Source organism: Leucoraja erinacea, chromosome 17, assembly GCF_028641065.1.
Source record: "Leucoraja erinacea ecotype New England chromosome 17, Leri_hhj_1, whole genome shotgun sequence".
NCBI lineage: Eukaryota > Metazoa > Chordata > Chondrichthyes > Rajiformes > Rajidae > Leucoraja > Leucoraja erinaceus.
The window spans coordinates 2,667,745-2,685,233 of NC_073393.1; the positions used below are offsets into that span (position 1 = coordinate 2,667,745).

Genomic DNA, 17,489 nt, shown 5'->3' on the forward strand with positions numbered 1-17,489 from the left:
AAGAATGGATCCAGCGTTTTTATCAGGGTTCACATTATATATTCACAGCCTCCACACAATGATTCCAAAATAAATGCCCATTATCATCTTTAATCAATACCATCCATTTCACTCGTTGCAGGCCAGGTTTCAAGTTTGTTATAATTTGCTATATATTTTTGTTTTAAATCAGACTTCACAGCATTTCTAGTAAATGGTTTACATGCCTGCTTCAAAAATGGTCAAACCAGCCAAATACTTAACAGTGCATACAAATGATTGTAACTTTTCCAAAACCTTTTTTAATTTGAACAAACATTTTAAACATACGACTCAATTTTGGACTTCAGAAATAACAGTTTGAATATGGAAAAACATTATCAGTGTTACAATGCAGAATGGTCCAAAGACTTTGCCAGAATAAGGCAAGGGGGGGGGGGGAGGAAAAGAATAAAGCAAAATAAAACCTAGTCCAAGCTTTATAAAGTGAACAGAATGGGTCCAGCTTGCAAGCACAGGCTCAGAGTTAAAAAAAATGTTCCTCTGTTGCCATTTAAAGTCATTACTTAACAACCACAGAACTAAGATTCTCGAAAAGAACCTTATAACCACATTATTTAGATTTTTTTTTTTTGAAGCTCTCAAACTTATAGATGAAGTTCCACTTGGGGTGACATGCAGCTGTTTGGAGATATGTGCACCACTAGTCTTTAACTATTTACGTTAGCAGCTCATGTGATTTCAGCCCATAGTCAAGTGTACACAAATAAGGGCTTTAAAACATCGAGAAAACTCTTTTTTTAAAATGGCAGCAGAAAGCAAAGAATGTACAGAAACATTTTTCTTTAAAAAAGCAGAAACAAGGACAGACAAATTTGTGATATACGTTTAATTTTCACCAGCCGCTCCTCTGCATAGGTGTCAAAGAATTGAGCACCTCACACTGTGCCATGGTTAGTTGACTTTAAATTATACATTCGGTAAATATAATTAAAAGTTACATATACAGCGAAGAGATGTCGGTCAGAGTTCCTCTGGATTAAGTCGTGACAAAGTCCAGCTTGGCTCTTAGCAAAATCAGATGAAACCTGAAAATATCCAAAACTGAACAGAACATGGTTTGCAAGTGTTTTATCAAAGTTTTACTGATGGGCGCACTGGACGCCCGGGCCAGTGTGGTGGCCCCCCTCCTCGTCAGAGCTATCGTTGTACGCCTCCCGCCTGTGGCCACCAGCAGTGCCGCGAGAGTTGTCGAACTCCTGCAGATCCACCTCCTCCACATCGCCAATCATCTCAGGGACATCAGGTCTGGCTGGGAGGAGATCTTCAAGTTCCTGAACACAGCACAAGCATTGATATTGCACATCTTTCATTATAGAAAACGTTTAAAAAAAAAAAAAATGTTTTCCTGGTTAAATCTACCATATAAACTATGATACTAGTAATGTATCTAATAATGGACCACACACTCATCTCCCCGCTACCTTCAGGTACCTGAAGACTGCAACGACCAGGTTCAGGAATAGCTACTTCCCCACAGATCAGGCTATTAAACTTGGCTTGGTCAAAACTCTGAACATTAATAGCCCATTATCTGTTTATTTATTCATGTGTGTATATATTTATATAATGGTATATGGACACACTGATCTGTTCTGTAGTCAATGCCTACTATGTTCTGTTGTGCTGAAGCAAAGCAAGAAATTCATTGTCCTATCAGGGACACATGACAAAAAATTGTGTCCCCCCCCCCCCCGATGTTTTGATAGCAAGTTCTGCTCTTGAAAACAAGGAACTGCAGATGCTGGAATCTTGCGTAGAACAGAGTGCTGGAGTCACTCAGCGGGTCAAACCGTATCTCTGGAGAACATGGATAGGAGACGTTTCGGGTCTTTAGACTGATTGTTGTTGGAGGGAGAAAAGAGGCAGTGGTGGAACAGAGTCTGGCAACTGAGAGGTGGATACTGGTGAGGGAGATACTAGACACAAGACACAAGACGCTGGAGTAACTCAGCGGGACAGGCAGTGTCTCTGGCTAGGAGGAATGGGTGACGTTTCGGATCGAAACCCTTCTGAGGGAAGTTGGTTTGAATGGCAGAGAAGTGGCCAAAGGCTAGAGATGAAATGGAGAGAAAGGAGACACTAGACAATAGGTGCAGTAGTAGGCCATTCGGCCCTTCGAGCCATTCAATGTGAACATGGCTGATCATCCACAATCAGTGCCCCGTTCCTGCCTTCTCCCCATATCCCCCGAATCCGCTATCTTTAACAGCCCTATCTAGCTCTCTCTTGAAAGCATCCGGGTGTAAAAAGGTGCGACAAGGAGAGGAGTGAAATGTTAATGCAGAGAAAGGGATACAAGCGGAAGAACAATATTGGGCATGCACTCAGGTCAGGAGAGGGTTGAGTGGGATATTACTCAAAACTGGAGCATTCAATGTTTGTGGTATATTGCTATAATCATGTTCTTAGTAATATGTACTATCCCTAGAATAGGAATACTCTGTGACTTTAATCTAGGATAACATTATTTGCCAGAGCTACTACACTCAAAACTTTCTGAGTTGACTGTGCCTGAACCCCTCTGTCTGTGGATCACCAACTTCCTGACAGACAGGAAGCAGCAGGTGAGACTGGGAAAGCACATCTCGGACCCGCAGACCCTCAGCATAGGAGCACCGCAAGGCTGCGTACTCTCCCCTCTCCTCTACTCTCTCTATACCAACAACTGCACCTCTACAGACACCTCTGTCAAGCTTCTCAAGTTTGCGGACGACACAACCCTGATTGGACTGCTCCAGGATGGGGAGGAATCTGCCTACAGACAGGAAGTGACACAGCTGGCACCCTGTTGCCGTAGCAACAACCTAGAGCTCAATGCTCTGAAGACGGTGGAATTGATTGTAGACTTTAGGTGAAGTCCCCCTCCCCTCACCCCACTCACCATCAACAACACCACAGTCACATCTGTGGAATCTTTTAAGTTCCTGTGAACCATCATCTCCAAGGACCTTAAATGGGAGGCTACCATCAACTCCACAGTCAAAAAGGCCCAACAGAGGATGTACTTCCTGCGGCAGCTGAGGAAGCACAATCTGCCACAGGCTATGATGGTCCAATTCTACACGGCCATCGTAGAGACTGTTCTCACCTTCTCCATCGTGGTCTGGTTTGGCTTGGCCACCAAGCACGACACCTGGAGGCTACAGCGAATCGTCCGATCAGCAGAGATGATTATTGGCTGCAACCTTCCCTCCATTGATGAACTGTACACTGTAAGGGCCAGGAAGTGAGTGGACAAGATCATCTCTGACCCCTCTCACCCTGGCCACAAACTCTTTGAATGACCGATGGTGGCACCCTCTGGAGGGCTACTCTGGACTGTCAAAGCTGCCACAGCCAGACATAAAAAACCGTTTTTATCCACAAGTAGTTGCTCTACTCAACAGCCAAAAAACTGTAGCCTCCCTTTGATCTGGTATTTTGTTGGTTCACATGCTTGATCAATGGTGTTTTATCATTAATGTTTTATTATTATTAATGTTTAGTGTTTTCTGAGTCATTCGTAACTGTCACTGTATGTCATGTTGTTACTTGTGGGCGGAGCACCAAGGCAAATTCCTTGTAGGTGAATACTTGGCCAATAAACTTACTTACTTACTTATTTGCTACAAAACTTGATTGACTGACTGAAACAAATTCAAACTTCCTACTTACGGCAATTTTCTCAGGGCTAATCCAATTCTGCTCAGGGAACTGAACATCAAATTTGATGTACAAGTCTCCTTTCTCAAAGGGGTTACGATACTGCGGCATTCCTTCACCCTTAACAACGCGAACACAACCTGTGGAAGGAATTACATCGAAAATAAACGAATGATGTAAAAAAACTTAAAGGAACGATTTCTCAGATGGAGAGGACCACTAGTGAGCTTCAAAATACTACAATGAAGAACGCCGACACAATTCATCCAGGATGAAGAGCTAGACGCAAAATGCTGGAGTAACTCAGCGGGCGAGGCAACATCTCTGGAGAGAAGCAATGGGTGACGTTTCGTGTCGAGACTCTTCTTCAGTCTGAAAGAAGGGTCTTGACCCGAAACGTCACCCATTGCTACTCTCCAGAGATGCTGCCGGTCCCGCTGAGTTACTCCTGCATTTTGTGTCTATCTTCAATTTTCTTGGCCCCGCTCTGTGAGTAGAAGTGGGGGCGGATCCGGACCGCAACGGCCGTGAGCCCCAGGCTGAGTTCGGCGATCGTTTGCCTGCTTCTGCTGCTGTTGGAGATGAGACGTTGCGTCGCGCCAGGGTCTTGGGCCTGTCCCACTTTGGCCGTCAGTTACGCGACAGGCCGTCGGCGAGCGAAGAATTCGTCCGCTACATTAAATTTCGGAGCCCCGCGCGATGTCGCGCACAACTACACACCCCTCCTCGCTTCTCAGTGGGACCGGCCCCGCGCGGCCACACGATGCCCGTGCGCCTCAACGCGACCACGAGGTCGCGCAGTTTGCGTGCCGAGGACACGTAAATAGGACAGGCCCTCAAGTCCTCTAGCTCTTCACTCCCTGCCCCTTGGGGAGAAGAGAACCTGTGCACGTGACCATCTCCATGGATACCCAGATCTGGGGAGGAATCAATGCGTTTTGGAAAACGTTTGCTAAAAAAATTTCACGCTCCAGACGGCTGCGCGGGCGAATGAATCGCGCGCGACCTTCGCGAGACCATCGAGCCTCAACGTGCCCACGAGGTCGCGTAATTAGCGTGCCAAGGACACATAAGTGGGACAGAGGCTTTAGGTTTAAGATGAGAGAGAAAAGATTTAACAGGAACCTAAGCAGCCAAGTTCTCCCACACAGGGTGGAATGAGCTGCCAGAGTAGCTGAGGCAAGTACCATAGCAAAGACATTTGGCCAGATACCTGAACACTGAAGTTTTTCAGGGTTATGGGTCCAACACAGGTAAATGGGACTGGCATAGATGGGCGGGCATGGATGAGTTGGGCCAAAGAGTCAATTTTCATGATGCATGACAACCATTTTTCATTGTTCCAATGAAGTAATAGGCTAGAGCACAAATAAGATGGAGTTCCAAAGAAACTATCACAGCTGGCTTGTTTTAAAAGCTTGAGTAGATTCGGAGGAATCGGGGAGGTAGCGAGGGTCGGCGTAATCGGTGAGGGGGTGTTTTAAAATCTGGTATTTTAGTTACTATGCATGTAAGCACAAAAAAAGACTCTCAAGAACAAGATGTTCGTAAATATCAATTCCCAATGCCAACTAATGGATAGAAAATGCAATCATTTCCCACTGCCATATCCATAGGTTCCAATTTACAAAAAATATGTTAATAGATGCCAGAGGAGAAAATTGGTAAAGGGCTTGTCCCACTTACCCGACTTTTTGGGCGCCTTGGCAGCACCCGTCATAGTCGCAGCAGGTCGCCGAAAATGTTCAACATGTTGAAAATCAGCAGCGACCAGAAAAAGGTCACGCGACCACTCACGGCCATACAGGAGTCACGTGTCGACATGTCACGCGCGGGGTGACACCTGTATGGTGGTGAGTAGTCGGCCAAAGAGTCCTACCTTTTTCTGGTCACCGCTGGATTTTCAACATGTTCAACATATTCGGTGACTTGCTGTGACTATGACGGGTGCTGGCAAGTCGCGGAAAAATATCGCGTGAGTGGGACAGGCCCTGAAGCGTGCCGCCAGTACCTGGTTCAATAACTTTCCCTGGGGGATACTTCACAACAATATGCCGTCCATCCAAATGTTGGAATGTGAACTGAAAACCACAGAGTGCTTCAACAAGACCAATCTTGTGTGTCATGTGCAAGTCATTTCCCTCTCTCTGAAACACCTAGAAAAACAAAAACAATCTTTAGTTGTTCTGTAAATTAAGGACAACCAATGTTAGAGTAAAATGAGTATTAACAACTAGAGATAGACACAAGATGCTGGAGTAACTGAGCGGGACTGGGAGCATCTCTGGATAGAAGGAATGGGGGACGTTTCAGGTCTCGACCCATCTTCAGACACTTCTGAGGAAGGGTCTCAACCCGAACCGTCACCCATTCCTTCTCCCCAGAGATGCTGCCTGACACGCTGAGTTACTCCAGCATTTTGTGTCTATCTTCGGTGTAAACCAGCATCTGCAGTTCCTTCCTGCACATTAACAGCTAGAGCGCTGCACATCATGGGAAACGTACTCCAAAATAAAAATAGAATGCCGAATATACTGAGATGGCAAGTCTCATTGCGGGCAGAGAACAGACAACATATTCCAAGTTGATAAAATATTAACATTGTTCCCTCTACAGATGCCACCTGACCAGAGTATTTTTAGCATTCACATTTATTTGCACATCTCAGGCATTTTCAGCACTTTGCTTTTCAATTAGTGCACTCCAACTGTGCTCCATACACTTATGGACAAATATAACTTCACCGACTCATTTTTATAAAAACAACCAATGCTATATCATTACTTTTGAGATTTAATTCAATTCTTGTTTACCTGTTTTAGTTTGTGCTTGAACACTGCATGCATTTAATTAGTTTATAGCACTGACATTATGAGATGATTAACTTTTGTTTGACAATTCTATTAAAGGAATGCATAAATACATGCAAAATAAAATGTAATCTCACAGCTACATAAACCACCAATAAAGTAGTAATGAACGAGGCAGTTGTATATGACAATTACATTTGGTCGCTTTAAATGAATTAATTGTGCCAGGGACTTCACAGAATTTACTCCCATCAATTTATTTTTGCATTAAATAAGGCGATAACCATTAGTCTGTAGCAATGTTGAGGTGCCATGCTGAGGTGCTTATCTCTTCCATCCCTCTCCCTCTGGTACTCGAGATTGGTCTGGTTGTATTTATGTGTAGTTAGGTGGACGGTAACATCGGGAGCTCGCGGGTCCCTGGTGGGAGACCGCTTTTCGGAGCCCCCGCAACGGCAACTTCTCAACTTCTCCCGCCCAAATTGCGGGGTTGAAAATGACCTGTAGCGGGGCCTTACATCGCCCCGCGCGGCTTTAACGGCCGCGGGACTTGCTAGCGCCCGCTGGGGCTCTAACATCAAGACCCGGAGCGGGGCCTCACATCGCCTGGCGCAGTCTTAACGGCCGCGGGACTTGCCAGCGCCCGCCGGGGGCTTTGACATCGGGAAAAGAATGGAGAGCAGGGGAGAGACAAGACTTTGCCTTCCATCACAGTGAGGAAGAGATTCACTGTGATGGATGTTTGTGTAAATTGTGTTGGTTGTGTGTTTTGGTTCTTTTCTTGTTGTATGACTGCAGAAACCAAATTTTGTTTGAACTTCATTTGAGGTTCAAATGACAATTAACGGTATTGTATTGTTTAGTGATACAGAGTGGAAACAAGGCCTTTGGCCCACTGAGTCCACTCCCGTTACACTAGCTCCATCCTACACACCAAGGGCAATTCACAGAAGCCACATCTCTCAAATGTAGGAGGAAACGAGCACCCAGAGGAAACCCACGCAGTCACAGGGAGAACGTACAAACTCGGTACAGAAAGCAACTACCTCTGTGCCAGTGTCGCCCCAGTTGGTGATAGGGTGGTGATAAAAGTATTATGTGATGTGTTTGGACAGCATGCAAAACAAAGCTTTTCACTGTACTTCCGTACACATGACAATAATATATCTACACCTAAACACCACAAAGTTTGTGGAAGATAACACATGTTGAAATTCATTCAGTGTGTATGAACCTTTGCTCCATGAGTGGACTAATTTGTCCACATTAGGGCAGGCAGAGAGGCAATATGATGCTTCAGGTGGTAGAGGGGGAAAAGGAGAAGAGAGATTTGCTCAGCATTCTGGATCCTTTTTCAGGCAAGGGATCAGCAAGGAAGAGCTGTACAGAATGGCTGAGGAGAGACTTAATCAGGTTCCATTTTCGACACGTGTTCTGACTCGGTCTTTAAGAATGAGCCGAGGTTGCATGTGACTTGTGCAAGTCAGAAGTCAAACATCACCCATCTTGCGATACTGGCCCTCTCCGATGTTCAGCCCACTCAATGCCTGTCAGCTGGGTGTGGAACTAGAAGCAGGAGCCAGCCAGCCCAGTGGAAGGGCTCTGCACAGAGGCTCATCGCACACCTCCCGATTCAGGGACCGTTTCTTCCCAGCTGCAATCAGACAACTGAACCACCCTATCACCAACTGGAGAGCCTACCATCTTCCTCATTGGAGATCCCCAGACTATCTTTATTTGGACTTTACCTTGCAGAAAACGTCATTCCCTTTATCCGGTAACTGTACATGGCTGGTTTGACTGTAAACAGGTATAGTCATTCTGCTGAATGGATAGCACGCAACAAAAAATCATTTCACTGTGGTCATCCAGCGTGGAAACAGGCTCTTCTGCTCAACTTGCCCACACTGACTAACATGCGCCATCTACACTAGCCCCACCAGCCTGTGTTTGGCCCATATCCCACTAACCCCTTTCCTATCCACATTTCGGACTGAATTTTTCTTGAATGGGGCAATAGTACCTGCTTCAACCACCTCCTCCGGCAGCTTGTTCCATAGACCCAACACCTCAGTACACGTGACAATAATACACTATACAAAGCTGGCCGCTGACCCATGCTGGACTGGGGCTGGGAAAAAATCCATTGAGAGGTGTCATCACTAATTCTTCAAAGTATTACAAGGATGTGGATGTGATCATTCAGTTGAAGTTGGAGATGATGGTATTGGTCAGGATGCTGAAGTTTCCAACAGCTTGTCCACAGAACAGTCGAGCTGTGCGCCACATTCCATCCAAGTGAAATAGGTTCCTCTTAACTTCCTCACTTTAGGGCCAGGGATCTTTTATTAATAATGTAAATATAACATTTAGGTGAATCATTTTCGAGATATAGCATGGAAACAAGCCCTTCGGCCCACGCCGACCATTGATCACCCATTCAAATCAGTTCTATGTTATCCCACATTCCCCATCCGCTCCCTGCACACCAGTGGCTATTTAGAGGCCAATTAACCTACAAACCAGCAAGTCTTTGGCATGTGGAATGAAACTGGTGGACTCGGAGGAAACGCACACTGTCACGGGGAGAACATACAAACTCTGTACAGACAACACCTGTAGTCAGGATCAAACCCAGGTCTCTGGCGCCGTAAGGCAGCGACTCTAACACTGCGCCACCATGCCGCTCCAGTTATTCAATAATAATGTAAAAAGGGCACTGGATTATTATTAGGTTAGAAATGTGCAAAATAGATGCGTAGGTGAATGACCAGGGGCGAATGAGGCAAATGACCAGGGGGCACCCTGCCGGCAGTCTGTTCGTATTTTCTTTCATTTTGTTATTTTTTAGTTTATTAAAAGCTTGTTTTAATGTTCTTCGGTTTGTTTTATGTGGAGGGAGGGGCAAGGGGATCGGGGGGGAAACTTTTTTTCAGCTTCTTACCTTCCCGGAGATGTGATCAATTTTCGGATCACAGTCTCGGGGCTCTACAGCCTACCATCGATGGAGCTGGAGGCCTCCTCGCACTGTCGTGAGCCCCACCGCGGTGGGGGCGCGGACTTAACATCGGAGCTGATCCCTTGCCTGGGATTGCTCCCACCGTGGACTTTATCATCAAGAGCTCGCAGTCGGGAGAGGCAAGTCGGGAAGCTCCAATGTCGTGGAAGGTTCGACCAGCCCCGACGCAAGGTTCGATCGCCCAGCGCGACCTGACATCCCCTCGACGCTGAGGGCAAGAACGCCCACGGCTACGGGAGTCAAGATCATCCCGTCAACGGGGGCTTGAGGAAGAACAAAAGACTTGAACTTTATTTTGCCTTCCATCATAGTGAGGAATATGTAGGAGTCACTGGTGGATGTTTATGTTAAAATGTGTTTATTTTAAGCGATCTGTTGCTTTAATTGTATGACTGACCTGGCCAATGAAATTCCTCGTATGTTGCAAAAAATACTTGGCGAATAAAGTGTGATTCTGATTCGACAGCAAATAAAAATGTTGTCGTTCTGTTACAAACACCACACACAGCGCCAGAGGTCAGGATCAAAGCTGGGTCACTGGCGCTGTGAGGCAGCAGCTCTACCTGCTGCACCACTGAATTTGAGCACCATTCTATTCCCCTTGCCTTAAATAACCCAGCGTTGGAGAAGGTGAGGAGTATGACTCTGGCTCTGAGATGTTAGCTGTGCCTGGAATTCACCAGGTCATCAACATTATTGATCTAGGAGCTGGACGGACATCTCTTGCCTATTTCGAGATTTTTACCTACTTATAAATTTGAACACCAGTGTGTTCATATTTTGCACTGAGAGTTGGCCCCTTTATAGATAGTGTAAATCTTAGCGTAGTCTCAATCCACAACCACCCAAATATTTGTTTTAGTGTAACAAACCCTGTAATTCCCAAATGTAGATCACTGGGAGAAATGACAACAGCGCCTGTGAGCTTGTAAATCAAAGCAAGTTAAATTATTCAGCACTTTTTTTTTTAAACAATTAGGAAAATTGGCTATTTGTAGCACACAGATTATGCTCTTTCCCCTCGACTTCAGGCTTCATTTCTGGTCTATACTAGTGGTACTTCACAAAGGAAAGGGCATCTTAATTGATCACTGGCATCAGACCGAATTATAGGATATAGATCACTCTTTTGACTATGGTGATTACTGTCATCCAGCCAAGAATTTAAAGAATTAATTTGGACAATCTGCACGCCTTTTCTACTTCCTCAGCTACTGCAGATGTTGATGCACACAATATACCTTATGGTCGGCCTTGTAGTCACCTTGCTCGAAGGATTGCTGGATAAAAGAACAGCCAAAATATGTATTGGCTAACCTGCTGAATGTTCAGGAGAAGTACTGCAAGATGCTGGTTTAAATCAAAGGTAGACACAAAATGCTGGAGTAACTCAGCGGGACGGGCAGCATCTCTGGAGAGAAGGAATGGGTGACGTTTCGGGTCGAGACCCTTCTTCAGACCGTCTCGACCCGAAACGTCACCCATTCCTTCTATCCAGAGATGCCGCCTGTCCCGCTGAGTTACTCCAGCCGTTTCACTTTCATATAAATATTGTTGCATTGACTATATCAGGGTTGAGCAGATCTGGCCTGAAGTGCGTGATTACGAGTCACTATCAGTAATGGAGGACATCGATCTTCACAACTGCAAGTTGTTCCCAGATAACACAAGGACTCTATCTCAAGAAACCCGCCTGCAAGCAGCCTTTTTGATGTCAGAAACACCCTTTTTTCCATAGCCCGTGTTGTATTTCTCTACATTCTCTATAATTCTTTCATTTCATTGAATGTTTAAGCTTTCTATGAAAGTTTCACCAACAGAGAACAGTAAAACTCTTTAGGTAGACAAAAGTACTAGAGAAACTCAGCGGGTGCAGCAGCATCTATGGAGCGAAGGAATTAGGCAACGTTTCGGGACGAAACCCAAAGGGTGAACCTTTGGTCAACGAGCAGTTACAAACTTCAGTTTCCCATAGATCTACCATTGGGTCTGGAGCAGTGTTTCCTGAGGGGACCAGCCAGAACCCTGGCTTTGGCGGCGGCACTGCGCTGGAGCGCTATCGTGGAGCGGGCGATGCCTTGCCCGGGTCGCCACGCTGGAGCTCCGGAATGCGGAGTCCGCCGTTGAAAAATCGCGGAGCTGGGGGACTGTGGAGCGGCCAGCCGCGGGCCGTGGCGCTGACTTTAACATCGCGTAGCCTGGAATCTTTCGCCGAGATCGCCAGTGGTGGAGCTCCGTTGGCTTCGGAAGCCGCGGCCGTTCCAGATATCCTAAGCCGCTGAGAGGGTTCTCTCGACGCCAGAGCACCATCACCCGGCGAGAAGGGCCTGAAACATCGGGCCGCCGTAGCGGCGATTGCGGAAGTCTCAATAGGCCCCGACTATGGGTGGACAAGGGGATGGCGACTGGACTTTGTGCCTTCCCTCACAGTGGCAACCATTGTGGGGCGGATGGTTTTATGTTTTATGTTAAATTCTCCTTAATGTTGTGTTGTATTCTTATTAGTGTGCTGCAATGGCAACTTGAATTTCACGACACCAATTGGTGTATGTGACAATAAATGAACCTTTGAACCCTTTGATCAAATAAAACTTGAAAATAAGCTCAGTGAGAGTGTCAACATTGAATCTATTAACGTGCAGTCACGAACCTCGTTTTCCTTCTCCTGCAGAACGAGGATGATGTCCCCAGGCTCCACGCCAGGAGACTGGTCAGCTTCTCCACTAAACGTAATACGCTGTCCATGTTTCATTCCTTTATCTATATGGACTTCTAAAATCTTCACCTCCTTTATCACCTTCTTCCCCTCGCATTTCTTGCATCGATCCTTCTCATTGATAACCTCACCTGGAAACATTCAAAGACATCACACCACAAGTTAGACAGGGCACGGGCTAAGGGAGCAAACTTTCACAAAACTAAAATTTACCATTTCTATCTTTATGCAAAATAAATGACGTGCCTTTCAAGGCATGTCAATTATTTTGCATAAAGATAGAATTGGTAAATTAAAAAACTTGTTTTTTGACAATAAAGGTAACTCTATTCTATTCTCTATTAACAAATTAAACTTGTACAGCACAAGAACACAATGACCGGACTGAACAGGATGCCAAGACCAACTCTTATCTGCCTGTACATTAATCCATATCCCTCCTTTACCTGCATATACCCGTCCAAAAGTCTCTTAAATGACACTATCCTCTCGTACTCAGACACCTTGACAAAATACATAAAACTTATTATGTGAAATAATTAAAAAAATATCTAAATCATACCTTACAAGGCCAAATGTACTAAAGGCTGGAGGCTCTGCAGAATTATTGTGGAATATTAATTCCTTGCTGGTCAGGCCACATTTGACTTCCTTCAACATGGCTGGATAAAGGTGACGATATACCCAAGTCCCCATGTCACTGTTAGACTCACCATCGAGTGCTAACGTACCACGTGGAGGGGGAATGCGACTCTATGCCAGTCATGAGCTCAATCCCATTCACATGAACGGGTCACTCATCTTGATTACAAATTGGATGTGGTTCCCTTTCATTTTACTACCAAAGTTATATAAAGAAAGCAAAAGTCAAAGCAGATTAGAATGTTACCGTGCCCTAAAAAGAGATTATAAATTGGCAGACTATCTCTCAACTGTTAGAGACACAAAGCAGAGACAGACCCTCACCAAATACAGGTTAAGTGACCACTATTTGGCAGTTGAAAAAGGAAGACAGAAGAGATTCTGGCAACCAAGAGAAAATAGAATATGCGGCCACTGTTCGACAGATAAGGTTGAAACAGAGGTGCACTTCCTCCTAAAATGAAAAAAATTTGACAAAGCAAGGAAAATATACTTTAACAAACTCAGTCTGGCAACCCCTGATTTTAAAGAACTAGATGTTATATCAAAACTAAGAATAATCCTTGGTGAAGAAAATACGGCACATCTTGGTGCACAATGCGTAACAGCATGCCATAACCTGAGAGACGGTGAATGACCAACATGCACATATGTACGCACACACTAATTGACATTAACTGACACTAAGAAATTAATTTTGAATTGCTAAACTTGCTATTCCGTTATACTGCTTACAGCTGCAAGAACGTGTAGCAATCAATAAAGGGCTATAGGTCTATTGCGAGTATATGTACAGGGACATATCTATCCATGCACTGTACACTTGTATTTATATTTATGCATTTTAAATATGTATGTTATGTTTTATACTTTGGCAATATAACGATGTATTTTATCATGCCAATAAAGTTTTTTTTAATTGAAAATTGAATTGAGAGAGAGACAGAGAGACAGACGGAAAGAGAGAGAGGGACAGAGACAGAGAGAGGATAATTTTTCTGCAACGGGTAGCAACAACATCAAAGCACACAATTTAATTCTGAGTCGCTGAGCATGGCTTGATGGCGGAAATGTTTTTTTCATAGAACGCACTACATTTTGCCAGGAGATAAGAATTGAATATGATAAAATGCCTCCAGTAAGCAATGTATTATTATTTGGTAAAATAAACGCCCTTTAAACTCACATATTTCACACACTCGGGTGAACAAATGTCAGCAAAGGGCAAAAGGCTCCATAGCCTGTGCTAGCAGATTGATTTGAGTTTAGGCTGCTCTGTGAAAAGCTGCCATCTCATTGTACACTGGCAGTTGCGAAACCTCGTGTGTTGTTTAGGTCCGAACACAGGGCAATAAAGTCAAAACCATGCAACTCAGGGACTGGGAGTGACATCTTTGCAAGACAAGGACAGTTCAAGACCTAAACTATCTGACCATTTAGTAACATTGGAAAACGGTCCTTCAGCCTTTGCTTTTCACAGTAATCATTTGGACAAGATATGCCATGACCTTCTTGCAAGTTTAAGCCAAGATCAACTTCTCTTGCACTTATCATCTATGTAGTAAAAACGCTGGAGAAACTTAGCGGGCGAGGCAGCATCTATGGAGAGAAGGAAATAGGCGACGTTTCGGGTCGAGACCCTTCCGGGTCTCGACCCGAAACGTCACCTATTTCCTTCCTGCAGATGCTGGAAAATCGAAGGTAAGATAAAAATGGTGGAGAAACTTAGCGGGTGAGGCAGCATCTATGGAGAAGGGTCTCGAAACGAAACGTCGCCTATTTCCATCGTTCCATAGATGCTGCCTCACCCGCTGAATTTCTCCAGCATTTTTGCCTTACCTTGGATTTTCCAGTATCTGCGGGTGTTCCTTCTTAAACATCAAGGCAGCAAATGTAAGCAAGACTACAATGTCTCTCTATATCTCAAATTAAAAGTTGTTCCCAACACTCTGGGATTACTTCACGCCCCTTTCATGCAAGCCGAATCACCAGGTGGTATTTGTAACCAGTAGACATGGACTTACCTTCTCCATTACAATCGGAGCACACAGATTGCATCTGCTGAACCATCCCTGGTGCCAACTGTCTGATCATGATCCTCACACCTCGTCCTCGGCAAGCAGTGCACTTTTGAACAGCTCCTGGCTTTCCACCCTGACTGTTTAAAAGAGTGAATGCTATGAATAGAAAGAACTGATGTATTCAACAATACCGTTGCCACCTAACGGTGCTATTTAGAGAATGGCACGATTAAGAACTGTGTTAGATCTTTTTTGAATATTTGAACACAAAATCGACTTTCACTCAGTCTTTTACAACACGAAGACTTCAAAACGTAAATAGATTTGATCAAGATTAATCCCGGAGAAATAGCCTGGGCGACAAGAGCCGACAAAGATGATCTAGTCGATAGAACAGGATAACTAAAAAGGCACCAAAGAAATACTGAGCCGATGCAAATTCATAAAAATACTCTTGTATTCACTGGAGTTTAGAAGGATGAGGGAGATCTTATAGAAACATATAAAATTATAAAAGGACTGGATGCAGGAAAAATTTCCCCAATGTTGGGCGAGTCCAGAACCAGGGGTCACAGTCTTAGAATAAAGGGGAGGTCATTTAAGACTGAGGTGAGAAAAAACTTTTTCACCCGGAGCGTTGTGAATTTATGGAATTCCCTGCCACAGAGGGCAGTGGAGGCCAAGTTAATGTGTGGATTTAAGAGAGTTAGATAGAGCTCTAGGGGCTAGTGGGGTCAAGGGATATGGGGAGAAGGCAGGCACGGGTTATTGAAAGGGGACGATCAGCCATGATCACAATGAATGGCGGTGCTGGCTTGAAAGGCCGAATGGCCTCCTCCTGCACCTATTTTCTATGTTTCTATGTTTACTTATCCTATTTATTAAATCACGACATAAAAAGAGCTGAATTTTTGAAGGTTTACATCTTCCTTTGAAAAGATCAGTAAAGATGACTATCTAATGATAAATAATACGCACCATCCAAGGTCACCATTGATTCAGTTAATTAACAAGTAGCCACAATACCAAGAACACGGCAATTTTAGAAATTAGTGCCTTCAAAGGAGAACATCTGCAATGTCCTTCAGAAAGTACGACCAAATTAAACTGTGATAAGAGTTCTTTTTATAACTGGAAGGTTCAGTTGAAGAGTTTCAGAGCCGCAATTTTAAAAAATCCAAGCAAACTTCATGTTTTATTAAATGCATGCAACTTTTAGATGACTGCATTCAAATTTGAAGTCTTCTGATACAAGGGTCAACATTGCACCCTCCAGCACTAAATTGCTGTTTTTGGTAGGGTTTTTGCAAGAATGAACTTTGTCAGATCTTATTCTAACCAAGACTTCACATTAAATATTTTTGAAAACATCAAATACATTTCTGGATTAAACTTCCTCTTTGCTCAAATAATGCACAACTTACCCACTACACGAACTGCAAAGAACATTTTTGCTCAGCTGTAGTTTAGTCGTCTTTGCATTATACAAATCTTCTAAAGAAACCCTGTTGAATGAATTTAAAAAAAACACATTTAGCAGGGCAATTGGTGGGCCAAAAGAGAGCCTTGGAAAAAATTAGAAATCCACTCACTTTAGGGGATGCACCATATCCTCGCCCCTTCGTCTACTGTTGCGGTTTCTACCTTGACCACCCATGAAGCCAAAGAGGCCCCCACCAAAGATATGCGAGAAAATATCGTCCATTCCACTTCCTCCACCACCACTCTCTCGCAGACCTTGTTCGCCATAACGATCATAGAGTTCTCGCTTCTCTGGGTTCGATAAAACTTCATATGCAAAGCTTATTTCTTTAAACTGTGGATGAAAAAGAATGTGTTTCATTGCTCTCAAATCTTAACGATCGATTTAAACATGCTCAAACAAGATTTTGCGGCCAGCCATTTAGTTGAAAAGCAAGACTATAATGAAAGCACGACTGATTATACATTACAAATATTTGTGTTGGCAGTTTCCATCCATGAAACATATAAGTTTCCACCCCAACATAAACACCAACTCCACCTCTGCCACTTTGGGACCGACAATCAATTCACTCAATGAAAAATGCCCCAACTAAAAACAAGGTTTTATTGTGTGCAACGGCGATGTCTTTCACAAGTAATCTAGCAAAAGGTCACAACCAAAATACTTGGCAAACAGGTGTAGTTGCAAAAATGCTGTAACCAATTACCAAAGATGTAGCCAACGCGCCTATATGGTGGAATTCCTCTATTCACTTAACGGCAACATGAGAAGGTTAGACATTTGGTGAGCAATCTGGGTCATAACTCTACATTCCATAATAAACATGGTTAATCAATTTTGCTTGCCATTTGAGAATAGTTATTGGATGGAAACAGTAACAAGACAAAGATTTTAATTTTCAATCAACTTGAACTGGGATTTTGATTTCCACTATCATTATGAATGCATGTTTCATTTCGTTTCAACAGACAATAGGTGTAGGAGTAGGCCATTCGGCCCTTCGAGCCAGCACCGCCATTCAATGCGATCATGGCTCATTTCCTAGACAATTAACAAAAATATCTGACAGAGAATGACGGAAATAACATTAATATTGCTATCAAATAAAATC

At 44.0% G+C, this 17,489-nt stretch overlaps 1 protein-coding gene across 1 annotated transcript; it reads right to left on the reverse strand.

The window, feature by feature from the left end:
- Positions 1–258: 258 nt before the first annotated feature.
- dnaja2a (DnaJ heat shock protein family (Hsp40) member A2a) lies at positions 259–16,750 on the reverse strand. The gene is made up of 7 exons (XM_055648382.1): positions 16,485–16,750; positions 16,317–16,397; positions 14,896–15,029; positions 12,164–12,360; positions 5,696–5,840; positions 3,697–3,824; positions 259–1,313 (listed from the first exon to the last, which is right to left on the reverse strand). Exons 1-7 carry the CDS (start codon positions 16,733–16,735, stop codon positions 1,122–1,124), a joined length of 1,128 nt encoding a protein of 375 aa, XP_055504357.1. The 5' UTR covers positions 16,736–16,750; the 3' UTR covers positions 259–1,121.
- Positions 16,751–17,489: the final 739 nt, after the last annotated feature.